Source organism: Hydra vulgaris, chromosome 01 (assembly GCF_038396675.1).
Source record: "Hydra vulgaris chromosome 01, alternate assembly HydraT2T_AEP".
In the NCBI taxonomy this organism is placed as follows: domain Eukaryota; kingdom Metazoa; phylum Cnidaria; class Hydrozoa; order Anthoathecata; family Hydridae; genus Hydra; species Hydra vulgaris.
Window position 1 is genome coordinate 5,192,640 of NC_088920.1, and position 27,504 is coordinate 5,220,143.

A 27,504-nucleotide genomic window follows, 5' to 3' on the forward strand; every position below is an offset into this window, starting at 1 on the left:
AATCCCTTTCTTCTCGTTGAATGTCTTTAAGAGGTGATGATGACCGTTTTGGATTTGTTCATAATGGAAACTTCATGATAAGCTTAGACCTTATGGCTCAGTTTGATCCTTTTTTAGCACAACTTTTCCTTTATTTCCAAACTTTGAAAAGTTTGTAAATAAAGGAAAAGGTTCAAATCGTACTTAACATTTAATATAATTTAGCAGTTCATGAGTATAATGGCAGATAATGTTATTCAACAAATGGTGAAAAAAATAAAGGAAGCTAAATACTTTTCCATCAGTATTTATTCTACTCCTGACATTAGCCATGTATATCAACTGTCATTAATTTTTTGGTATGTTCAAAAGAATGGCTGTCCGGTAGAAAGATTTTTACGTTTTTACCCAATTCTGGTCATAAATCTGAAGAATTAGCAGATGCTGTATTTTTAGTTTTAGAATCGCATGTATTAGAAATTAACAGTTCTCGTGGTCAAAATTACGACAATGCGTCTAGTATGTCTGGTAGATACACAGCTTCAAGCTTGCATTAAAGAATTTAATCCTTTAGCTATTTTCGTACCATGTTCGGCACACTCTTTAAATCTTGTTGGTGAATGCGCTGTGGATGTGTTGTATTTATGTTTCTGGTTTTTTTACTCTGCTTCAAAATATTTATAAAATTTTTTAGTGCCTCTGCATATAGATGGGAAATACTTCAGAAGAATTTGATTAAACCAGAAAATATGTCACTTAAAAACTATCAAATACCAGGTGGTCAGCAAAATCTGATGCAAGTATTAGTTTAAACAAAAAATGGATTGAAATAATTAATGCACTGTTTTTTATTAAAGATGATATTTTACAGAAAAATCTATTATAAGATCAGAAACAAACGGGCTATATTTCAAACTAGGCAAACTTAAAGCAGCTATAATGGCCACATTATGAGGCGATATACTCGAAAAATTCAACAAAACTAGTAAACAATTGCAGTCAGTTGAGATTGCTTTAGAAACCCTTGTAAGTTTATACGAATCTTTAATGCGATATATGTTAGATTACCCTGACGGAGTATGTTTGATTTCTATGAAGAGAGAGCAATTAATAAGTCGGGACACAAAACATATCGAAAAATACGCAAAAGAAAAAGAAAACAAACTGCAGATGAAAAAAGAGGAGAAACAAATTTCGAAATTTGAGACTTAAAAGAATTATTACATTTTATACTATTATTGATAAACTTTATTCTGAACTAGAAGGAAGAAAATTGTGCTATAATGAAGCCATATATAGATTTAACTTTTTATTTAATTAATAAAACTATTGCCATCAGAAGTTTACAAAAAAGCAGAAATACTTCAAAATGTAAATAAAAATGATCTTTCGTCTTCGTTTGCTAACGAATTTATACAATTCAGAAGTTATTTCAACTTAACTGAAAACGTAAGACTCAAAACTATAAAAGATATTTATAAAATGATCAGAACTGAAAAACTTTAAGAGCTGTTTCCTTACGTAGATATAGCATTAAAAATATATCTATGCTGCCCAACGTCTAAATGTTCAGCCGAGAGATCATTTTCAGCATTAAAGAGGGTTAAATCTTATTTTAAGTCGCGAACGACAAGTGATTGTCTTAATAGGTTAGCAATTCTATCTAAAAAATCTGCACTTACCATAGATATGAACTTTAATGGCATTATAAATACATTTGCAAAACGAAACTCACGTAAAAAATTATAATTTTCTATAGTGATTAATATAACTTAATACATGTTTGTATAGAAAATGTTTTTGTTTTTTAATAATCATCTCATATCAAATTTGACAGTTATTCTTAAAAAAAGGCGCTTAAAGGAACAGTGCCCAGGGCGCCAAAAAATCAAATACGTCTCTGGGCTTATAGTAAATTTTTAAAGCAGTGAGTTTAATAAACTAAACTACCAAATAATTGTTTTCAACAATAGAATGTAGCATCATTGTATTATGATAATTGGATAATGAATCAATTATACTATATTTAAATTTAATTTAGTAAAACAAATTAAAGTTTAATTGGTGAAAACAATTATAACTAAAAAGGACCAAACAAATTAAATATGCATAACTTATTATAAAAAAAAATAAATTACAAATTAAAATGAAAAAATTACAAAATTAAAAAAAATAAAAATAAGTCACCGAAGAAAAAAAATCATCAACAAAAAATAATAAAATTATTTGAAAAGAAAATTTTTTACTAAAAAATTAAAAACTATTTAAAAAAAATATTTTAACATGAAATTTGTTTTAATATTTATTAACATTTATTAACTTAAAGAACATTCATTAAAAACGTGAAGTGAAATATGAAATTTCGAACTAAAAAGCTTTGAAGAAAAATGCTATTAAACCATGGAATTATTTTGTTTGTTTACGACAAATATCTCTTCAAGAAACTATGGCGAAAACCATGAAAAACTATTTTTTATAAAAAAAAGCACAAATCTATTGTAAATATAATTTTATTTCTTTATTATATAAATTTAATTTGCCTATTTAGAGTAAATTCTTGAATATAACAAAACATAAAAGTAAACCTAAAATAATTAACAAATATTTATTAACTATCTTATTTAAAAAGTTAGATAATAATAACACGATAATTAAAAACAGAAAATATAATAATATTTAAAAAAAACAATAATAAATTATATATCGTAATATAACGTAATGTACGTGATATAACAATAACGTACGTTATTTACGTATTAATATACGTTATGTATATATTAGTACGTTATGTACGTAATATTTCAATAATAAATTATGTACCGTAATATTTATCATTATACAATTATAATATAAATAATAATACTAAAAAAAAAATTATAAAAATTTATATATCATAATAACAGTTGTATTTATTAATTTACATTATAATTATAACTATTAATAAATTTGAAAACTAATTATTTATATGATACTTTAATAATAAAAAATTAAACTTTTAAATAATAAATCTAATAAACTAGTAAAATTAATATGTATTTTTAAAAACATATATTTTTATAAAATATTACATTTAATATTTCATTAATTATTTATAATCATTGTTTTTATTTAACATATTTAAGATATTAAATATTTTATCATATTGTAATAATTTTTAATTCATCGAGGTTATAAAAATATTTTCCACGGTACTCGATCATAAACTTCTTGATATTCGAGCAACGAATCCATTCATAAATTTCTTTAATAAAATCAATGTCTTTGTGAAGGTCAAGATGTAATTCCTCACAAAGATTAATCCACGGAAGAAAATTTTCTTTAAAATCGTTTTTTGTTATTAAAGAATGTGAGATCCATAAATTCAATTCCTCAATCTTATATTTCGGTTTCCATCCTTCGAAATTAATTGGACGATAAAAGTTGACATTGCGAACATTAGTTGAACATTGTTTTAAAAGTTTTTTTTCTTCATTACTTAAGATATTTTTATCAACATCTAACGAAAATAACTTTCTTCCAGATTTTAAGTAATGATTTACAAAATAATTTTCGCAAGAAGTTTGGTAAGAGATTTTTCTATCGTCGATTGAAATACTCCATTTCCACTTTCTTTTATCTCTCCACTTTCTATCAACAATTGATTTTATTTTATCAGTAAATAATGATTGACTTTCATAAAAACATTCAATGAATAAACCATCGTAAAGTTCACTTTTACTTAGACGATCTAAGGTAAAATTAAATAATAGTTATAAAAATAAAATAAAAAAATAATTAAAATAACAATAAAAACATATACATTATAATATTCTACATATTTATACATATAATTTTTATTAGTTTAATAACCGAATAAAAAATCATATAGAATTTTTTATTTTTATTAAATAGATTATATTTTACATAATAATATTATATACATAAACTAATATTAAATTAAATAATATATAAAAATATGAAAATCGTAAAACTTTAAAAAAAATTTTTTTTTATAAAAATTACAAAAATATAGACAATTTTTAATTTTATTAATTTAAACATTTTATCACATTTTCAAAACAAAATAATATAAATATAAGTTATAAATTAAACATACTTAAAATAACATAACAAAAATTATTCGTTTATATAATTTAAAAATACTTTCTTTTATTCATATATTCAAAAAGTCGTTCGGTTGCTTTAATAAAACATAAAACATTTTATGTTAAATTAAAACAACAAGTGAACGTTTTTTAGAAACCAAATTTCTATAGAAATTTTGTAAAAAGAATATTTGTTAATTTGATTTTGACATTAATTAAATAATTTGACAAATTTATTTATTTAAGGGCGAGTTCTGTTGTATTGGTAAAATACTAAAACTTTCAACAAGTCAAAATAGCAGGAATAAAGTGCAGGAATAAAGTGCAGAAAAAAAGTTACTTATTTCGCACTTTAATCCCGCAATTTACCCGTTGAAAATATCCGCATTTTCATCAAAACAAATTTAGGCTATTTTAACAAACTTCAAGTTTTATATAGTATAAGAATTTTATAAAACATTACATTATGGTGATTCTTAACCAAGTTTTGAATCTTCTTAGTGAGCTAAAAGCTCTCTCACTAGTGGAGTTTGTTGCTGGTATCAGAAGGATAAATTTTATCAACTTCCTGATTTATGATGATGATTCTTTTTCAGCTTCATTTGTTTCTCTGTAAAACACAAAAAATTATTTGTTATGTTAGCATACAAATACACATTTTTGTTCATATGTTAGTCAACTTGAGATACGCTGCAGTCGTAATTATTAAATAAGTATCAATAAGATTTATAGAAAATCCATTCATATCTTACCTAACAAAACTAAGGCCTTTTTGTAGAGTGTCTAATGGTTCAGTTGTGGATTCGTGCATAACTTGTAATTGTGCATGCAGTCTTGAAGCATTCAAATCTGTAGCATAGAAAGCAAGAACTTCGTTATTTATTGAACTATCTTCTGATGAAATATTTATACTAGTAAAAGTATAAATCTTTAAAGTACTGATCTTTTGATGTATTAAATATCCTGTTGTTCAAATCTAGATTACATACTGCTAATTGCCATTTCTTTAGCTTCGAAATATATCTTCTTAAAAAAGTCAAAACTAGAAATTTCAGATAATACTGATGCAGATGCTCCTATTTCAAAACAACGACATACTTTGCGATGACAGGCAAAGCAGGTTTTTCTACTTGAATTAATTTTCTTTTGATTTCAATATGGTTCCAAAGTAGCTCAAATAAATTTTCAGACTTGATTGATTTCAATGTATTTAAAGGTCTTTCAACAAATTTCTGACCTTCACTAGCCGAGTGTAACCTTTTGCAAACTTTTTGATAAACTGTCTACCATGCATAAAATAGTCTAGCCCAATTAAATTCCGAACAAGAAAGTGAAATTTTCCATTTGTGCTGCAACTCTTTTCGAGCAACAATCTCACTGTCCTTAGTCTCAGATTTAGTTTTCATAGTTTTCAGAGATGGAATAAAAGGATTCTGCTCTTACCGTTTTGCGTGTAGAACAGAGTATACGAATACTCTGGTGTCCTAGGGATTATATTTTCATTTATCTTATTAAAAAGGCATTCGCATTTGGGAGATTTTTTTAACAACTTTGTAATTTTATGAACAGTGTTCAGAGGATTTTTTATGACACTGATAGCTTTAAGTGTATCTTATACTGCTAAGTTCAAATCGTGACTATAACAATGGGAATATAGTGCTTTGGGTTCGAGGTCATTCATTCTCTTTACAACTCCAGACTTGCAACATTGTCATGCAGCTGGCACCATCATAACATTGACCGCAACAATTATTAATTGAAAGATTCATCAGCATAAGAACATCTTTGATAGTTGCAGTTATACTTTCAGCAGATGTGTTTTCCATACTATAATGTCCGACAAACACTTCATGCACTTTCAAGTCATCTTCATCTACATATCACAAGCAAATCACCATTTGCTCAGTGTTGGATTTATCTATGGTTTCATTTACCATAATAGTAAACCATTTTCCAGAAATGTTGGATGTAATTTTTCTGAGTAGAGTAAGACTCAATATCTGCAAAATTTCATTTTGGATAGCTGAATTAAATTCTTTATAATCTTTTTCTGTATTGTAATCACCACGCGAAGCAACAACGGGTGATTACTAAAAATCTGAACAAAACTAAAAATTGAATAACTTTTTATCTAAAAGACCTATTTTATTGTTTTAAAAAGAATAAAATGGCAAATTTATTCTAATTTTAATAAAAACGTTTATCTTAATTCAACAAGACCTTGTCTTCTTATTGTGTCGAGTCTTCTGCTAGTAGACTCTGTCAAGCGTTGTACCAGCTCTTTGTCGAATTTCTTAAAACAGTAAATTATTCTAGAGCGTAATTGATCCAAATTCTCTGCCTGCCAACCATTTTTGTAAACATCTCCTTTGATACAAGACCAAAAATCCTCAATACAACGACATTCAGGCATATTTTAAGGGTTTTCACTTTTTTGTTACAAACTTTATACCATTTTCATTTAAAAACTTAACAGCTTTGTTTGATAATGGGCACTTACTAGATCAGGCCAAAATATGTATTTGGTAATTTTTGGAAGCTGTTTGATGTGTGGTAATAGTTTTTGAGTCAAACATTCATCAACATAAATGTACTGGTTAATAGCTGTTCCAGACTGTACAATGTATGGAGTTGATAGGCCAAAAGGCGAAATGACCACGTAAACCAATAATTTTTCTTCAAATTTCTTTTTTTCTTTGAATTTAACATTGTTTGGTGTTAATTCTATGTTGCTTAAATAAAAATTATCATTACCATTAATTTGGCTGTTCGAGAGAGTAAAATAAGACTCGTCATCAAAAACCCAAACAAAATCTTTATAATTTTTATAAAGTTGACCTCACAAACGTCGGGTTTTTGCTATCTGGCTCTCAGTTCGACTTGGAATCTTCATATTTTTTTTTTTTTATTGATGTTTTGGTTTTCAATGTCTTAGAAATAAGTGACTGAGAACATTTGAATTTTTTGAAGCTATACGCTGAGAAATGCCACATTTATGGTCAAAAAGCTTGGTAAGTTGACTGACAGGGCGCTTAGTCATTATTTTAAGCTTTCTACCACTACAAGTTTGCCTTTCAAATGGTTTATCTTCTTCTACGCGTTTAATAATTCCATATATAGTCAATCTTGATAAGTTTTCTGCTTCAAAATGAGAAGCAGTGAATGATTTAGGTTTATCTGAATTTTCTTGATAAAACTGATACACACGTTTTCTCTGGAGCTCTTCGTTTGACGTCATTTTCAATACTAAATTTAAAATACTTATATAAAAGTTAATATATATTTCAAAAGAAGAATAAATTTGCAACATTTTAAAAATTGTTTGAAAAAATAAGTATTAGTTGGATATAGAAATATGACGTAAGCAATTTTGTCCAGATTTTTAGTAATAACCCGTTATCTTGTTTGGCGAGAAAATTAATATTCATGATTATTGTTATTAACATTGCCAATTTTCCATTTTTTCCAGCTTTGCTGAGAAGTTCACCAATATCTTTAGTTGTTGAAGGAATAGTTATAACTTTCTTGATAAGAGAGAGTATTTTGGTGTTTTTGGAATTTTTGTAAACCCTTTTTCCGATTAGAAAATCCAGTTTTTGTGAAAACATCCTTGCTGCATTTTGAAGATAATAAATTATGCATTTCCATTAACATACAATAGTAGCATAAAACTGTATCATTACATTCATTGTAATGCAACCATGGAAACAGTTTGTAAATTGCTAACAAAATGATTGCTTCTGACTGTCACATGTACGTTTTGGAAAAACTAACACAGGTTTATTACTTAAATGCTTTTTTTGGTAGACTGTAACAGTGGAGGCAGAGTTAACATCATTGTTGGCTGAGTTAGTAATCAAAGAAGAAAAATTAAAGACAGAACTAGAAGATGATGCCGAAGTAACAGTGGATACAGAGCATAAGTAGAAGTAGTTGCAGCAGTGTCAGGGTTAGCAAAAGATGCAGTAGTATAAGTACTGTTAAAACCATTAGAATTTGAAGTATTATCTAAAAAAAATGCTAAAGTAGCTGTAGTTGCAGGGCAAGAGGTAGAGGTAATGTTATGAGAAATTGATGAGACGACATTTCTTGCATAAAAAGAAGTAATAGTGCGGTTGGTATCTGCCCCTTCTAACATTTCCTTCAGTTGTTTACAACGCTTCTCTTCCGCATCACACAATTTTCGTTTTAAAGACAAACCAATGAAGTAAATCATATAATAGATTGTTACATAATTTTACTATAATTAATACAAACATATTTAAATCTAATTTGCAAACAGTAATTAATAGATAATAAATATTATCTAATAGTTATTAAATTTTAAATACATAAAACTTAAAACTCTAAATAAAAAAGGAAAATGCAAATTTATTAAAAAATTACATGAACAAAAAGTAATGTAAAATCTATAAGCTTTCATATTTGCAGCATTTTTATTTTTATTACTCATTTAATTGCAAAATATTTTTATATAGGTGTTTCGTAATTAGTTATAGATATTTAAATAACCAAGGTTATATAAATGTTTTCAAGAGGGAGGGGGGGGGAGGTGTAGGGCTATAGCTCCCCCAAACCCCCACTTGTAAACGGCAATGATTTTTGCATTTTATCTGTCTTCTAATTGATATACTTTTATAAATTTTATAAGATAAAATATGTGATGCAGTATTCGTTTCTTGAATTAGACTGAGCAAATAAAGTCTAATCAGAACTACGCAAGATTTATTAAAAAATTCTGGTAAAATCCAAAGAAATAAGAAAGGTTGTCACACACACAAAAAGATTCATAATAAGGAGACAATTACACATCAAAGTCAACTTAATTTCATTATTAAAGCATAGCTACAAAATGTAATATATATAATATATAAAAACAAGCAACAAACATACCAAAGATAAACCTATAATCAATTAAATTTAAAAATTACCATGAAATCATATCAAAGGATATTTTGTTTTTAAAAGTATACTTCATAAAAGTAGAATATTTTTTAAGGTTTATAAATATGTTTTTTTTTCTTTTGCACCACTAATGTTTTAAAGGCAGGTTGATTTATTTTTTAACATATTTAATAATTTTCTACATCTATTTTCGATCTGCCTTTTAATTAAAAAAATCTTACTCTTTCATACTCCAATTATCGTATTTTTGAAGAAGAAACTCATATTATATTTTTATATGTTAAAAAAAAAAAACAATTAACAAATAAACATTAAACAAACAAAACTTCAAATTCCTGAGTTTTTTCAAATTGCAATATTCTTGAAAAAAATTTTCATACTCAAGGAGATAAAATATTGTAAAATTGTTCGTTTTTATAAAAGATTTCACCATTTTTATTTTATTTTAAACTCTTTCCGTTAACATGTAATGATTAAATATATAAAAAGTTTGAAAATTATAAACACGTATCTATATGCTACGTTATATTAAAAATAATAAGCTAAGAGATAGAAGTCAAAATGTTATAAAAAATGTTACATTAAATGCAAAAGTTTATAGATTTTTGCACATTAATTTTGTATATTTATAATATAATTTAACTAATATATCAACAACAAAAAAATACTAATTATCATCAATTCTATACAAAAGACAGTCGTTGTAAGTTATTGTTTTGCAACAATATAAGTTTAGTTTTAAAACATAAACTTTTTAATAAAACAAATAAATGAATATAAAACTGAAGAATACTTTGTTACCAATGTAAATTTTAATAAACAATGGTAACAGAATGATTTCATAAAACTTTGTTCGAACTTTACAAAATTCTTTTTACAAATTAAGTGTTCAAGCGACACTTCTTGTAGTATGTAATTTTATAATAAGTTATACAACATAAAAAACAGCATCGTATAAACTAATTTTTTTTGGGTAATATTTTGGTCTAGTTTGTATGGACCATTATCAGAATTAAAATACCAATTTAAAAACCGTTACAATATAGAGTTTTAAAAATGATAAAAAAGCCATCACAAAGGCGATGTCAATAAAAATTGTTTTTAAAAAAATCATCAAAAAAGTAAAACATGGTGGTTGCTATTGTGTTTTTTTAAATCAAATTATATAAAAACAGTGTTGTTTAAAAATTAAAAAAAAATTAAAACATCTTTACATTTATTTATACAATAAAAAGTTATTATTTCCTTATACACTGATATTATTACAATTTTATGCAATATTACCTATAAAGTTTTAAAAACACTACTTAAAATGTTTTTAACAAAACATCAAATCATTAAAATAAAGACCATAATTAATTATTTGCACTAATAATTATTTATGCTATATATTATATATTATTAAAAAAGTTAGTCTTATATAATAGGCATTGTATTTATAGTTCAGAAAGGGTCACTTTTTTATAGGCCATTATTTTAGAATCCTATGAAACCAATATCAGAATCACACACTTGACTTTAACAGAGGGCAGGATTAGTGGGAATAAAAAGCTTAAGTGAGGTTAGCAAGGGAAGTTTAGCACTTTTATTCTATATTTTCTTTATAACAAATGTTCGCTATGACAGTTTATATTAAGAGACTGTAGCAAACCAGAACTTTTGCTATAATAGCCTTAAAAATCTATAACAAGCTAAAAAGCAACAAGAAGTCAAATAAAAACAGGCACAAAACTTGAGAATAACCATTAGGTCAAGAAGTAAATAAAGAAACCATTTTTTAATCTGACTAGCAAAAAGTCATAGGGAGTAGCACAAGGTTCTAAACACTTAACTCAATGTTCTGTAAACCAATGACTTAACATGATTGGTAATGTGTTATTGAAAATGTTATTTAAAACAATTTTAGTTCTAAGAATTTTTTCATTGGAGGTAAGTTATTTGCAACAAATAAAATAATAAAAAAGTTTTTTAATAAAAAATAAAAACCATCTTTAAAACCATTTCATGCTTATCTTTGTTTTAACTAATATATAATGAGTTTATTCAATTTTTTGCATTTGCGAAATAAGAAATGAGGAAAACAATTAAATTATTTTTTTTAAAAACCCATTTCCTCTTTTCCGATGTTTTCTTACTGGGTGACACAATCAAAGGGTGACACCACAAAATAATAAAAAATAAAAATAGATATTATTTCTTTCGGTCTGTGTGTTTGTGGTTTTATGCGAGGGGAGCTTTTCAAAACTGAAACTATTTGTTCTAAAGAACTATTTGTGATCAACCATGGGACAGTCAAGACTTTCTGATCTGGCTATATTATTATTTGAAAGTGATATGGTGAAAGATATTGATTTTGATAATGTGATTGACAGGTTTGCAGCTTTGAAGACCAGGAAAGGAAACTTTTAAATAACTAATATTTTAATGTTAATTAACAAAAATTTAACTTTTTCTGAGAATGTCGAAGTTCTTCATTAATGTTTTGCTTAAAGTAATGAAGATATATTGTTCATTTTTTTTTCTTATTAACAAGCAATACAATATTCGTTTATAAATGGTACAGGAATACCTTTTGTAATGTTTAATTAAATTGTAGAATAAAAATCATACTTTCAGCATATCTGTTTTTTTTTCTTCTGCATAATGTTAATTTTATCCGTTTTCAAGGATTGGCACCATTGATGTCTGCCCCGGGTGTCACCAATGCTAGCTTCGCCACTGAGTGTAGGTATATGGTAACATTTTTTTTTAACTCACTGAATGTAACTTTTATTTGTTTTAAGTTGAAAAAAATTTAATTTGGTGTTTTAAAGCAATTTCAATCAAAGAAAAAAATTCAAATTAACTGTTAAAGGCTTTATAAAAATGAACTCAGGTCATAAATTTTTCTTGGCAAGAATTTTATAAAATATTTAATAATGACTTTATTGAATGTTTCACGATGTTTTTGTCTTGGAAAAATCAAAGCTTAAATATTTAACTTAAAAGCAAAACATACCAATAAAAACTTATGAAATAAAGATTTATTTATGATCAGGGCTTGTGATGAAGCGAGGGCGATCGCGCTCCGCTCGTAAAACGCGCCCGTAAACGATATTTTCAAACGTTCTAGGCGCTATAAACAACGCTCGTTTAGCTTATAACGAGCGTATAAAATAACGCTCGTTCAAGAGTTTGGGATTATTATTTTATTTTCATAAAATATTTAAAAAAGATTTTTTATTAAAGATATTCTTTTATCAAAGCACTGACATAAAATATAAAAAGCATTACGTCGTTTTCTTTTGCACTAACGTAATGAATGAGCAGTTTGAAGTCGTTACGTTATTCAATAATGGAATGTGCAATTGAAAACACAATGTGAATACAAAAATGCGCAAATAAAATAAAATGCGCAAATAAAATAAGAATAGAAAATTAGAAAACCGTTGTAAGAAAATTGAAACTGCAGAGTATTTTTAATCTTGTGAACATATCAAGTAAGATTTATTTGATTTTCTGTTTGTAATATTCCGTTTATAATAAAAATAAATATTAATAATAGAGTAATTTTGTAAATTAGTTTTTGTTTATAGTATAGGTTTTTTATTAACTATTATTTATTTTTAATTCATATTTAAAACGATTCTGTTGTTTAGAATGTTCGCAATCAAGGATATTCGAAAAGGAAACAAAGTAATGATGTCAACATTTATTAAATGGAAAGTTGATAGAATAATTAAAAATTATTAAATTTTTAAAAAATTAAATAATTAATATGAATAAAATATACCAAGAAATATAAAAATCATTAAGCGTTAATTAAGTTTACAGCGTAACATTTTAAAATACATATATCAAAACAACAAAGCAAAACTAAGTCACTAAATTATACTTTAATACTAAATCAATAAGTGTTAATATCTTCGTATTGTCCATGATGGAGGAAATAATTAATGATTCAATATCACTTGTATTATATATTTTATTATATAAAAACTACATGCCTTGTGGCTAACATAAAACATTAAGAATATCGGCACATAAATACGGTGCCGATAAAACGAGTAAACAAAAATGGTGTCAATAAACTTAACACACCAACTTGACAACATATCACTCTAAGTTCCGAATTAAAATTCCTTAAACTTTTGTATTAAGTTTTTCTTCGCTGGTTTAGTAAAAATATCAGCATAGTTATCGTTTGATGGTATATATTCTAATAGTATTCGGTCTTGCTGATAAAATTCTCGTACGAAATGGTAACGAATGTCAATATGTTTCGATTTCATGTGCTTTATAGGCTTTTTAACCAAAGCGATGGCTCCTTGGTTATCATTTCTAAGATTAACTGGTTCGAAATTTATTTGTAATAGTTCTTTTAGCAATTTAGATAGATAACTCATTTCCTGGCAAGCTGCAGATATTGCCATGTATTCAGCTTCACATGTAGACAGTGCAATACTAGCTTGTTTCCTTGATTTCCAACTAACAACAGGTCCATTTTTACTCAAAGAAAAACAATAACCTGATATACTATGTCTATCTTCAAAGGATGAAGCCCAGTCAGCATTACAGTATGCATAAAACTTCAATTCATCATCTTTCCGTGAGGTTAAGCAATAGTCTAAAGTATATTTAATATATCGAAAAACATGATTTATCATAGTCCAATCAGCACTATTTGGTTTTGATAAGTGCTGGGATAAAATGATAACAACATAGCTTAAATCTGGTCTAGTACATGTCATTGCATAAAGAAGACTTCCAACCATTTGTCGATAGAGTTTAATATCTGAGTCACTAGATTCAGTTGATTCTTGATCTTGATATGAATTAGGAACTTGCTCGCATGGGGTTGACCTTGGTTTGCAATCGAAGAAACCAAATTTATGTAAAACATTTTGCAAGTAATCTGATTGGTTCATAGTTACACAATTGCTTGTCGAGTTGAATTGGATACCAAGAAATGATGTCAATGGTCCTAAATCTTTCATTTTAAATCGCCTACTTAATTTCTTCTTCACTCCGAATAATAATTAGTTTGAGTTGTCAGCAGTAATTATATCATCAACCCATACTAGAATCATTGCTATATCATTATTGTCTCTTTTGATAAAATCACAAGCACCAGCATTTGATTGGACAAATCGAATTTCTTTAAGAAAGTCACTTAAAACATTTTGCCAATTTGTACCACTTTGTTTCAAGCCATAAAGTGATTTATTTAATTTCCATACTAATTTCTTGTTGTTCTCTGTTTGTTCGTAACCAGGAGGCTGGCTGACATAAATTTCATTTTCAATAGGTGCATGGAGATAAGCACTTTTAACGTCCATTTGATGTAAAATAAGGTCATATTGGATAGAGATTTGTATTAAAATTCTCACCGATTCCATTCTTGCTGTCGGTGAAAAAGTTTCCAAATAGTCAATTCCTTGGATTTGTTTATAGCCTTTTGCAACGTATCTTGCTTTGTACATTACTCCATTACTGTTACTTTTAATCATGTAAACCCATTTCCCCCCAACTAATTTTTTATTAGTAGGGAGCTCTGTCAAAACAAAGGTGTCATTAGTTATTAGTGATTGCATCTCTTCTTCCATGGCTCTTTTCCATTTTTCAGAATCATCAGATAGCATTATTATATGATGTAGGTATATTCATTAAATAGCAATAATCTATATAGTTAATTTCATCTTCATTACCGTTATCAACTATGTAATCTTCCAAATATTTTGGGGACTGTCTTTGTCTTGAAGGATAACGCGAAGGATTAATTTCTTGTGACTTATTCTCTTCATTATTAGGAGTGGATGGTTTAAGTGTAGGCTCTGTATTGATTGGCTACTCGATTATAAAACCATCTGTATTTTTAGTGTCAATTTGACTAATAAATTCGTATTTTTCTGTAAATTCTGTGTTTTAGTACTGAACTTGACTCTGGATAGTAAACTAAATATGATGGACTGTTTTTATCATAACCAACAAAATAACCTTTATTACTTCGAGGTTGTAACTTCTTGGTATTATGCACATAAGGATAACACACTGATCCAAATAAATGTAACCTTGCAATGTTTGGTTTTAAACCAGTTACTATTCCATATGGTGTACATTTAATTCGTTGTACATAACATCGATTCCTTATATATGTTGCAGTGCTTACAGCATATGTCCATAAATGTTTGGGAAGTTTCGATTCAATAATCATGCCTCTTGCCATGTCAAATAGTGAACGCCTATTTCTTTTAGCGGTTCCATTTTGGTGTGGAGAATAAGGTGATGTAAATTTATGCTTAATGGTATGCTTTAAAAGTAGTTCTTTGAATTCTTTTGATAAATATTCACCACCATTATCACTTCGAATACATTTTACACTTCCAGATGGAGAAATGTCATTGTAAAAACTAAAAGTTTTAACCTTTCCATATGGAGCAATATCTGCTTGAAACTTCTCAGCAGCTTTTACAGCATCACTCTTTTGTTGAAGAAAATATGTAAACAAACAACTCGAGTAATCATCAACAAAATTTATAACGTATTTAAATCCGTCTAAAGCTACCGGTTCTTAAGGTCCTGCTAAGTCGGTGTGTACTAGTTGGAATGGGTAAGTTGCCCTAGAGTCAGGTTGCTGTTATAAGTGTTTATATTTTTAGATAAGATACATGTTTCGCAATTGAATTTAGTAGTATTGTTAATTATCATTCCTTGTGCTACACATTCTAATTTCATAATGCCATTGCTGTTAAAGTGACCCAATATTTTGTGCCACATTTCTAAACTTTTAGCACGTGTTTCATTTAATGAGCTTTTGTAGAGATAGTATAGTCGACCATATAGATGGATAGGAAACACTGTTCCTTCTTTAGAAATTAGTTCTGCACTATATTTATTAAAATTAACTCTGGCACCTTTAGCAGCAGCTGCTTGTACAGAAAAAATGCATTATGGGTAAGTTGGAATATATAAAGTGTTTTCTAGAGTTACAGTTACAAGTTCATTATTGTTTGTACGCAAAAGTGTTTCAACTGTACCTCTCTTTTTAGCTGTGTTATTTGATTTTGTACCATCAGCTAGTTCTATATAGTGTTTCTCAGGGTTAAAAGACTCATCAATATACGTAAAATGATCGTCATTATTTACTATGTGGGTTGTTGCACCACAGTCTACAAGAAATGTTTTGTTTTAAGTATCCTTAAATTGTTCTTCATTTTTTTTAAATGCATAGGTATGCTTTTGCTCATTTTTAACAGTTTTAGCTTTGTCTTTGCTTTGTTTTCTGCATGATTTATCATTGTGAGTATTTGATTTGCAATAACTACACCACATCTTGGTTTTAGTTTTTGTTTGACATTCAGTTGATTTGTGACCTATCATTCCACAAGTATAGCAAGTCAAAACATTCTTTATATTACCCCCACTAGTTTTGAATTTCATTATCTTGTTGTCTGAATGTTCATTTTGATTTGTACGTGTGCTTTCTGTCTCTTCAAAATTTCGTAGAGCTTGTTTAAATTTTTGAAAGTTATCACTACTTTCTGATTGATTTACGATAGCGACAAAAGCCCTATATTCATCAGGTAATCCTTTTAGTACCATAGCAATAAGTAAAGCATCACTTACATTTTCACCAGCGGTATTTAACGTCGTAGCTGATTTTTCTGCTCTAATAATGTAATCTGTTATAGACTCGTTGATAAGTTTCTTCAAACTTGTTAATTGGTTATATAAAGTTATAATTCGTGGTTTACTTGTACCAGCGTAGTGATCTTTTAGAATTTTAAAAGCTTCTCTACCTTTATCGCGGGCGTCTCTTATTACTAAAGCTATGGATCTTTCATCCAAAAATTAAATAAGTTCAGCAAACGCCACTTCATTTTCGTCCTCGTCAATTTCGTTACTTCCAATTAAAATATCTTTCAAGTTTTTTAGCTTCATATATCCTAAGAATTTTGTTTCCCAAATTTCAAAATGTCTCGCATCTCCATCGAAAATGAGGTTTTGCCATTGGTTGCTGGGCCCATAACCTGTTGATATCTTCGTATTGTCCATGATGGAGGAAATAATTAATGATTCAATATCACTTGTATTATATATTTTATTATATAAAAACTACATGCCTTGTGGCTAACATAAAACATTAAGAATATTGGCACATAAATACGGTGCCGATAAAACGTGTAAACAAAAATGGTGTCAATAAACTTAACAATAAGAAGTTGCGTTTTTGTTTGATATTATTTTTTTTATAACAAATAGTTAAAAATAAAATCGCGATCTGACTATATACAAGAAGTTTTGAAGTATAAAAATCTACTTCGTTGAAATAGTTTCATGAGTGTGATACTAATTCAAACATTTTTTGAGGAAAGAACAAATAAAAAAAGATTTAAAAAATAAAAGGCTTTTTATGAGCATCGCCTTCAGCAATTTTCATGATCGCGCTCGCCGACGTTATCTCGAGCGCACATAATCACGCTCAATGAAAACTATTTATATCGCGCTCGTGAAATATTTTAATTTCACGAGCGCGATATAACACGCTTGACAATTTTATTCATCGCAAGCCCTGTATGATAATAAAAAAGATATTTTGTTCACAAAAAAAAAAAAAATTGTTCATGTTTTGCTTCATACTTTAAGAAAGCTTTTGAAGGATATATATACATAACTCATATATGTATACTACGCAAATAGTTTGTCAATTATTAAGTATGTTTTGTTTCCTAAATAAAAATCTTTAAATCGACTCTAAATTAAGAAAAGTAAAACATACACACACAAAAAAAAATCTTATCTAAAAATAACCAAAACCATATTACCATAAAAATAACCAAAACCACCTTCAGGCATTTATAAAAGTTCCTTAAATTTTATATCTTAATGAACACCTGAATAATTATCTAAAATAAACGCAATAGATGCAAGAAAGTTTTAGAACTTACCCAAAATAGAATACAAAATTGCAGATTCATCATATGATTTTTTTGATGCATTCAGGTTAACAAGAAACTTTAAAAAAGTATTTTGGTTTTTATTGGCTAATCCACAAATCATCGGTAAACAACTCTTCAGCATCTCATTAGCCATAATCTCATTACTACTTAAATAATTATATGCATATACAGATGCACAAAACTCCATTATTGTCAAATGTGCAAACTGATAATAACTACCTAGATCTATTTCAACCTTTTCTACAAATCCAAAAAAATTTTCTTCATTTTTATCGAAGTCACTTATAAAATCTTGAATTTCTTTTTTGGAAAAAACTATTTTATTGTTAACAAACATTTTATATGCAATTTTACAAATATTTAAAATAAATACTTTATTAGAACTGCCTTCCATTATCTTGTATACCAATTTATTGCTTTTAATGATGCGTTTTTGCATAAAGTATGAAAAAATACTTGCATACAAATCTGTCATTGTTAAGAAAGAATTTGAATCTATTTTTTTTGAATCACTTATAACTTTACACATAAAAGATAAATAAAACGGAACAGATGCCATGGCTTTTGCAATAGGAGACTCCTTTAAAACTTCTTTTACAACTTCTTTTTTTTCATTCATAACATGATTTTCTATATAATAATTTATTCCATTTTCATTAAACCCCATAATTTGAATAGTTAACTTATCAATATATTCTGTATATATACTTTGGTATTGATCTATTGCATAAATTCTACCAGCAATTACATGTTTGTATTTTCGAATTTCTTTTAAAGCATTTACAATTGGATAGTTACAGGTCAAACTTGGATTTAATAACTCATTGAAATATTTAAACTCATCTAATCCATCAATTATAAACAGTGCATTATGACTACTAATGTTAAAGTCATTAACAGTATCTTTGTAGAAAACATTTAGTAATTCATTAATATTAGAAATATTTGGATACTGATTAAGTCTCCTGCATTCCAAATAAAAAACAAATTCAACATTTTTCCAAATTAAACCATTTGACCAATCAAGCAAACATTTTCTAAGCAACCATGTTTTACCAATACCAGCAATTCCAGATATTAATATTAGAGATCTTTCTTTGGTAAATATTTCACTGTATGAAATTGGCGTATAACTCATTTGCTTTTTAAGAAAGTTCTCTCTTTCACCACTGAAAACCGCATCCTTTTGAGTATTCACTGCATCAACAATGCATAGATCAACAAATTTATGTGTTAGATTAACATACGCAGATGATTTTGATAGCGGTTGAAGTTCACTAATTATCTTATATTCTTTTTGATATAACATTTTTAGTTCAGCAGACAATCTTGATAAATCTAAAATAAAACAACATCTAGTTAAGTTATCATCACAATTTTCCTTTTTAAAATCATAAGATTCGTTTTTTTTATCATAACCATCAAGATGGTTATCATGATCATGGCAATGATGATCATTATAACAGTTATACTATAATTTTATATAAACATAAAATGAAAAATAATAACTTAACATAAAACTTCTGATAAATAAAATATTTTTAGTTGGTTGATGCGAAAACTTTTATTTATTGAAATATAAATTACTTATAAGAAACATTTTATATAGAAATCATACTGATTTCTATATAAAATGTTTCTTATCTATTCAGAAAAACTTCTTGTTTTGTTATTCTGTTTAGCCATGTTGTGTTTATGATAAAGAGAATGATAAAAAAAGTTTGGGCTAAATTTTTTTGATTAAAACAAAATAAGTGAATACCACGAAAAAATTTTTTTTTTTAGTCAAAGCTCGCTCTCTCTGTTTTATTGTAGGCCTCAAAGTCAGCATAATATATGCCGCAATCTACAGAATTAATAACTTATTCAAGCGTGTTTCATACCTTAGAGTTTCAATACATGACATCATTTTTTTGTTAGCGTGAGAGATCAATTATGTAAACAAACAAAAAAGTCAATGTCATGTACTTTGGAAAAAAATGGGCTTGAATAAATTATCAAGTCTGTAGATTTCTGCGTATATTATGCTGACTTTTTGGTCTACAACAAAAGGGAGAAAACAAGCTTTGACTAAAATAAAAAATTTGGTTTTCCTTAGTAGGTGAGAGTGTGTATGAAAGAGCCAGGTTTTGAAGGAGCCAATACCATTATTTCTAACAATTTTTAAAAGAGCCGACTGTTTATGCTATTAATAAGCCGACTTATTTGTTTACCTTTTTTTATACTAAATAATCGTTTTGCGCTTTAACGACTTCATATATTTTTCGTAATGCTTTATTGAGCTTATTCTATCAAAATTAGTTAATTTTAAAGTCATTACTTTTCCTAAAGTTGTAAAAGATAGCTCCGTTAGAATTTAAAATGATATTTAATAAAATTTTTAAGTCAAAGTTCTGAAAAAGTAATTTTTTTTTTAAGTTTAAATAATTTTTTAAAACTTTTTTTGTATTGTTCAATTCATGTTATTATATTCTATTATGTATTTATTATATTATTATGTATTTTTCTTGTTAGGTTATTTCATTATTCTCATTCTCATTTAATTTTTTGATTTTGAATAATTTGTAAAACTATTATTAAAGCTGTTTTATCATTTGTTTTATCATTGATTATCATAGAGTTATAAAACTTTAAGTACAATCTGATTTTTAGAAGTCTATTTAACAGTTTAATATTTTTAAAAGACTTGATAGTGTTCAAAAAAAAGTTACGGCTGATAGTCGTTCGAAAAAAGTTACGGCTTTTTCTTGGCACAGATGTGGCTATTTCATTGACACAATGTTATGAAAGAGCTGTTTTCTTTCTTTTTTAAAAACAGGTGCATAATAGATTATTAGCATTGTTATCCGATTTATTTTAGTTTCAAAGTATTACCCAATAATGTAATTATTGAATATAAAAAAAAAGAAAAAAATGTTATTACAATTGACTTTTTACACGCCATTTTAAAACTGGCTCTTTCATACACACTCTCCCCTATGTATTTATTCCTTTGTTTTAATCAAAAAAATTTAACCTATCAACCTCTTTAATATGAACACGCTATGTCTCGGTGGTTTGGGATCACTTTATTATCAAATAGAAGTATTATCAGCTAATAGAGCCACTTAAGGTGTAAAGTTGTCAGGAAGATCATTAATGTAGATAAGTAACAAAACATGATAGAGGATAGATATGTTGAGAGTAATAATCTTAATCTAGTTGTCCCCTATTTAGTGCTCACTAAAATTTTTTAATTGCATTTAAAATTTTTAGCATGGTCAGTTTCAAAGTGTGATAGGGACAGTAAAGCACGCAATTCTGCAATAATAAACCTCAATAACACTGGGTAAGCACTCAAAGTTTTATTAATCCAAGAATATTTCGAAAACATAACTATATTTTTAAGGATAAAAATATTTTTATACAAATATAACTAACGCTAATCAGAGTTGTTACCAAGGCCAAAAGGAGCAAGGCCAAGGCCGCACATTGTAAGGCCAAGCCAAGACCAAGGCCAAAAATTACAAGGCCAAAGCCAGGATCAAGGCCAAGAATTTTAAGGTCAAGGCTAAGATTAACATTTTTAAGGCCAAGGCCTTCGCAAACATTTTCAAGATTAAAGATTTCAATGTTTGTCTGTTTTTACGAAACTGTAAGTTGCAAGTGCTGTGACAATAAAACCACATTTTTTAAAAATAGACCAAGGTCATGCGCAGAATTTAACAAAATCATTGAGAAAATATATATTTTTTCTAAGGCCAAGGCCAAAACAATTAAGGCTAAGGCCAAAATTTTCAAAGCCAAGGCCAACAGTTTTAAGGCCAAGGCCAATAGTTTCAAGGCCAAGACCAATGCCAAGGCCTGAATTTACGGCCTTAAGCAAGGACAAGGACAAGGCCAAGGCCAAGGACTAACAACTCTAACACTAATACATTGTAAGCTTTATCAATTAATTGATTTATAATCATTGATCAAAAAATCAAATCAAAGCAGAAACAAAACTTACAGACATGAACAACGTATTAAAAGGCCGAAGTTAAGTAACAAGAATCTAAAAACTTTAATATAAAACCAAAAATGCTTTATATATATTCTATTTAAAAAAGACTTGCAAAAAGCAATTTTCAGTTGATTGTACCAGAAAAAGAACTTTAACTTCTTTGAAATTTAATATAAAATTGATAAATGATATCATGTACTTTGACAAGTATCCAAATTAGTTATTATTCATGTACAATGAAAAATTGGCCTGCCTAATTTTATGTAATTCCTTAACACAAAACAAAAAATGCTTCTAATAAAATAATGTATTTTCACACATAATACATTTATTAAAATAGTTAAAGGTTTTAAACCAAATAGCAATAAAATTTACATGCCAATTCAGTTTCTTTCTTTTCTTTTTATTTCATTACCAAAAAACTGTACTATTCTCCTATTGAATACTTCAAAAAAAAAGTTTTATGTCCTTTTTATACCTATATTCTTTTGAAGGGGTCACTGAATAAGCGTAAATTTTATACATGCTAACTTGCGTATATGCAAACGGGAGGAAGTGAGAACTTGCATAAGTGGGAACTGATATATTTGCGAAGCAGTTGAAAAAATTGGCAAAACAGCAAACTGGCATAGGTGCGCCAAAGAAATTTGCAAACATTGGAATAAGTGCAAATTGTTATAAGTGCAAACTAGCATGATTGCAAAGCAGTTACAAAAACGGGCATAAATGCAAACCAGAAATAAGGCGAACTGACATAAGTGCGCCATAAGAGTCTGCAAACATTGGCATAAGTGTGACTTTGCCTAATGGAAGCTGGCATAAACGCAACTTGGCCTAAGTGGAAACTGGCATATGCGCAAAGCAGTTGCAAAAACTTGTATAAGTGCGAATTTGAAAAAATGCGCACTGGCATAAGTGAGTCAAAAAAATTGTCACTCTAATTGTGAACTGGCATAAGTGCAAAATGCCAATACCTACTTATGTTAATACTTGTAACTTTATTTGGCAAATCATGCCAATTTGCACTTGTATCAGTTTGCTCCTACGCCAGTTTTTGTAACTGCTTTGCATTGATGCCAGTTTGCACTTGTGCCAATTTTTGCAACTGCTTCCTACTTCAGTTTGCACTTTGTGCGAGTTTGCATTTGTGCCAATATTTTCAAATACTTTTGGCAAACTTATGCCTATTCACACATATCCCAGTTTGCAATAATGCTAGGTTTTGCAATGCTTCGCACTAATACCTAATTGTATTTATAAAACTCATACTTTTTCAGGCTCTTGTTTGAAAGCATTTGCTTTGCGGACTAAAAATACGCTGTTATTGACTTGGTTTATACGCAACACAAACACCAGCATTGTTGTAGTTTTGGTAAGAAACCCATTTTAGATTTTAGATTTTAACCTCACACAAAACAATGACTTGTAATGCATGCTTTTCATACTCTCTTCCCTGAGCCTGAGTGTCAGACTTGAGGTTGCCTTCAATATCTGATGTAATTTTAAGTTTTTGGAGCTTGAGGTTTTTGCTGAATATAAATTCTTGTATGTCACCTAACAATACCTTCTGTTCATAGTTAATTTTTATTTTGTTAGTAATTATTATGTGAGATAAACTAGCGCAGCAAAGTTTTCTTTTGATTCAAAAAATTCAAAAACAAATACTCATGTTAACAACTAAAGAATCATGCAGACAAAAAAAAAAAAAATTTAAAGATTTTTTCAAAGGCTGAAATCTAAACACGTGTACATGGAGCTTTAAATTCTTAAGTATCCCTCAAATTTTTACTTTTATGTTTTGACATTGGTACTACAGCAGCAAACCTTATATTATTTCCACAGAGTTTAGGGCTTAAAAAAAACTTTTTTTGACGTTTTGATGTCAAATCTTATAAAAACAACAAAACCATACAAAGTTTAATGTTGCCATCGATACCTAATTGCTAATCAATCAAAAAAACTGATATAAAATAAAATATAGCTAAAGCGAGAAATAAGGATTTTTTTTAGAATTTTTTTTTAGAATTTAGATTTAATGATAACTCTTAATTTATAGCACAATCAGTTTCATATTCACATTCACAGAGGTAAGATAAGCTTTTAACAACTGTTCAATTTCTGCAGATTTTCTTAAAATTTATAAATAAGAGTTCAAAAGATTGTTGTTTTATTTGTCTTCTTGAGAAACTTTTAGTCATTTTTAAATAAGACTGCTTGATTGAAATAATAATTGAAAAATAAAAAGGAAAAAAGTTCAGTCATAAACCTATGTTTCAATCTTTATCATATCGTGTTTCAGAGTAACAAAATACAGAAAGTTTCTGAATACAGAAAAATGTAAACATATAAGTCTGCTATCAATTTGTGATAATTGTGTATAACATATATGATAAGAATCTGTAGTTTTTATAATTATAATAAAGTTTTTCTAATCAAAGTTTGTGTTTTTTTTATTTTTTTTTTGTTATTCACCTCCTCAAGGCCGAGAAGGCCACTACAGATGAGCAGGCTACTTAGTAATTGTGGTTATAACTCTCTCTCAACTCTATAACTCCAAAACATGAACCTTGACAAACAAGGCCGCTGCGCCGAGAAACAAGTTGAGCACGGTACTACCAGGGATGTGGTGGGGATCTAGCTCAGAAGAATAACATATATGATAATAATCTGTGATTTTTATAATCATATAATCAATGTGAGAGAAAAAATTTTCTAATTAAGGTTTGTGTTGTTTAATAAACAAAATCTGATTAACATGCTTGTCTAAAATTCTGCTCTTTTTTCATACATTTCTGACCTCATGTGTGGTCTAATCATTAAAGCAAATATAAGAGTTTGAAATTTTCTCAACTTTCTTTCTTTAAATGAGATCATTATTAAAAGACAGATAGATAGTTAAGTTTTTTGTTTTATTTTTGATAAGGGGAGCGAGGAGGAGGCGGAAGAAGGGGAAGTTGGGAGAGCATTTTTCTTGTAATATAATAAGCTAAATCATCCAACCATTTCAATTATTTTTATTAGTCTTTCAGATTTTTTTAAAAAAAAAACAACATATTTTATTTGCTTTTGCTTGCTGAATGATTACATGATGTTTTGCAAAATATTATCATCTTAGGAATAACTAACTCAAATTCCAGGTCAGGTCATTTCAGGTTCAAGATCATCAAAATCACCCTACCATTGGTAACATGTATACAAGTATTACCCGTTCCATTTTTAAGAGAATTCGTTTTTTTAGGCAAAAGCTAGTTGAAATATACTTTGACTTACCTCGGGGCTCTTGTTTGAGCAAATTCTAGAAACGATGTCTTGATAAAAATACTAATCAAATACACAAGTATTATTTATTGTAATAATCTAAATTTCTTCTAACTAAAAAACAAAGCAGTCCTAAAATGAAGAAAAAAAAATTAAACAAAATAACCTGATTTTGAGTTTTTCAAAAAATATGAGTAAATGGAGTTTGAGCAAAGAAAGCATATAGCCAATATACAAACCAAGACTGCTAAGAAAAGGGCTTTTGTTTTTAAATAAGAAGATTCTAAAAAAAAATTTCAAAATTTGTATTAAAAACATAAAGTTTTATTAAAGTTTTTTCAAAAAAATTTAAAAATAAAAATGTAACTTTGATTTTTATGTGTGCTGCAACTTTAATGCTGAAAAACATTTATAGATGTTGTTAGTTATTGTTAAGTTTAGTGTTGTTTGCTTTTAGTTTCATATATTTTGTTGTTGAAAATACTTAAAAAATTATATAATAATTGGCCTCAACATTCTAGCCTAAAAAACGTCATTATTAATTCATTATGTTATCCAGAATACTTTATTATTGATCATTTTTTATTAGGGTATTCAGAACACTCCTCTCACTAACTATAAGTATATGTAAAAAATTTTGAGGGATTATAATTTTAATTTAATTTTTCAAAGGTCAGGTCAGGCGTATGACCTTCATGATTACTGGTAACATGCAAACCAGTATCATCTGTTGCATGTTCTGCTGCCTTGTATGAATTGCTTTTCTATAAGCTAAAAAAAGTGTACTTCCTGTTATCAATACTAACAAATATATGTCATGTTTATGGTGGTATCTATTTTTTTCTATTACATAGTTTGAGAAGTCTAAGTTACTGTTTCAGCTCACCTTTTATTTTACTAGGTATGAATATTTGTGTTTTGTCTGAGACTCTGGCATTAATAACTACAAAATGCTTAGAGGAATACAAAAATATAAATCATGTCCACAAAACTAAGAAAACAAATGGTATTTGCGTATAAATTTTGATATATTCAAAACATAACTCTGAGTTTAACCCAAGCTAGCAATCGTAAGTTAAAACTCTTAAAAAAAAAGCAAAACAAATATAAAATACTGTACAGTGTTCTCAGTGATAACACTAAAGTTACTGATCATATAAACACTTAACACACAACATCAATTTGTTTGTCTAAAAAATTCAATCGAGAAGAAGTTATACGTTATTTCTCCATAAAGCATATATTAAATAATTTCTCACAAGATATTTCAATATCCATGTTCGGCATAATAGACACAGGCCTCATGTTATTATTATTATTTGAAATAAATATGACGGTCTGCACGCCTTGAACTTTATATTGTATTCAATTCTTAATCTACCATTATCCTCAGAATATTACATGGTACTGGAAGTAAACCTGTGTTTAAAATAAAATGGAACAACTGAGACCATTAGAGACCATGAATTTAAATGGCAATGTTTCAGAAAACTGACGAAAATGGAAGCAGAGATGGAATCTTTATAAAATAGCTTTTGCAGTCAATGACAAAAATGAAGATATTCAATGTGCCATTTTCCTTCATATGATTGGCGAAGTCGTTCTAAGAAGAAAACGTTAAATTAACACCTCTAGTTCAAAAGCTTCAATGCTATTTTAGCATGAAAAAAACATAACTTATGAACGTTATTTATTCAATACATGTATGCAAGACAGCAGATTATTTACTGACTTCTTGATTGATTTACGAAGTAAAGCTAAAACATGCGATTCGGAACCCTCGAAGAAAGCCTAATACGTGACAGAATAGTCTGTGGTATCAACTTTAAAGCTGCCAAAGAACGACTACTTTGAGACACTGAGCTCATTCTAGAAAAAACAATCAGTTTTATGAGAGCATTTGAAACATCAAAAACACAATTAAAAGCTCTCGAAAATACAATCCAAGCAAATCTTTTAAACAAACATGGAAACAGAACTAGATTTAGCTCCCTAAAGATTGATAGACCTTTACAAAAATCTTGCTATTACTGTGGATCACAACATACTTCCTCGTTTTGCCCAGCATATGGCCTAGAGTGCATAGCATGTGGAAAAATAAACTATTTTGCTAAAGTATGCAAATCCAAAACTAATCGCTTAATACTAAACATGTTGACCAAGTTGATCAAAAGGAATTCAACCTCAACGTTGCAGAGTTATATATTATTACAGTCGACAACAAAAATATAACATTTAAATTAGATACTGAAGCCCAATGTAACGTCATTCCATACAACGTCTACAACTCTATTCCTGGAAAGCCTCCTCTCATAAAAAACAATAACTAGACTAAACTCATATGGTGGAAACAATG

General features: G+C 27.9%; 1 protein-coding gene across 2 annotated transcripts in view; it reads right to left on the reverse strand.

The window, feature by feature from the left end:
* Window positions 1-3,045: 3,045 nt before the first annotated feature.
* The window catches only part of LOC136075052 (NACHT, LRR and PYD domains-containing protein 3-like), an 85,877-nt gene continuing 61,418 nt past the window's right edge, over window positions 3,046-27,504 (reverse strand). The window contains exons 7-9 of one of the 2 annotated variants that reach the window (XM_065787284.1): window positions 25,315-25,431; window positions 17,897-19,246; window positions 3,046-3,706 (exon numbers count right to left, since the gene is read on the reverse strand). In XM_065787284.1, the coding sequence (XP_065643356.1) occupies window positions 3,117-3,706; window positions 17,897-19,246; window positions 25,315-25,431 (2,057 nt within the window). In that variant the 3' untranslated portion in view covers window positions 3,046-3,116. The remainder of the gene's footprint in view (window positions 3,707-17,896; window positions 19,247-25,314; window positions 25,432-27,504) is intronic. The other variant, XM_065787285.1, reaches the window with a different exon arrangement.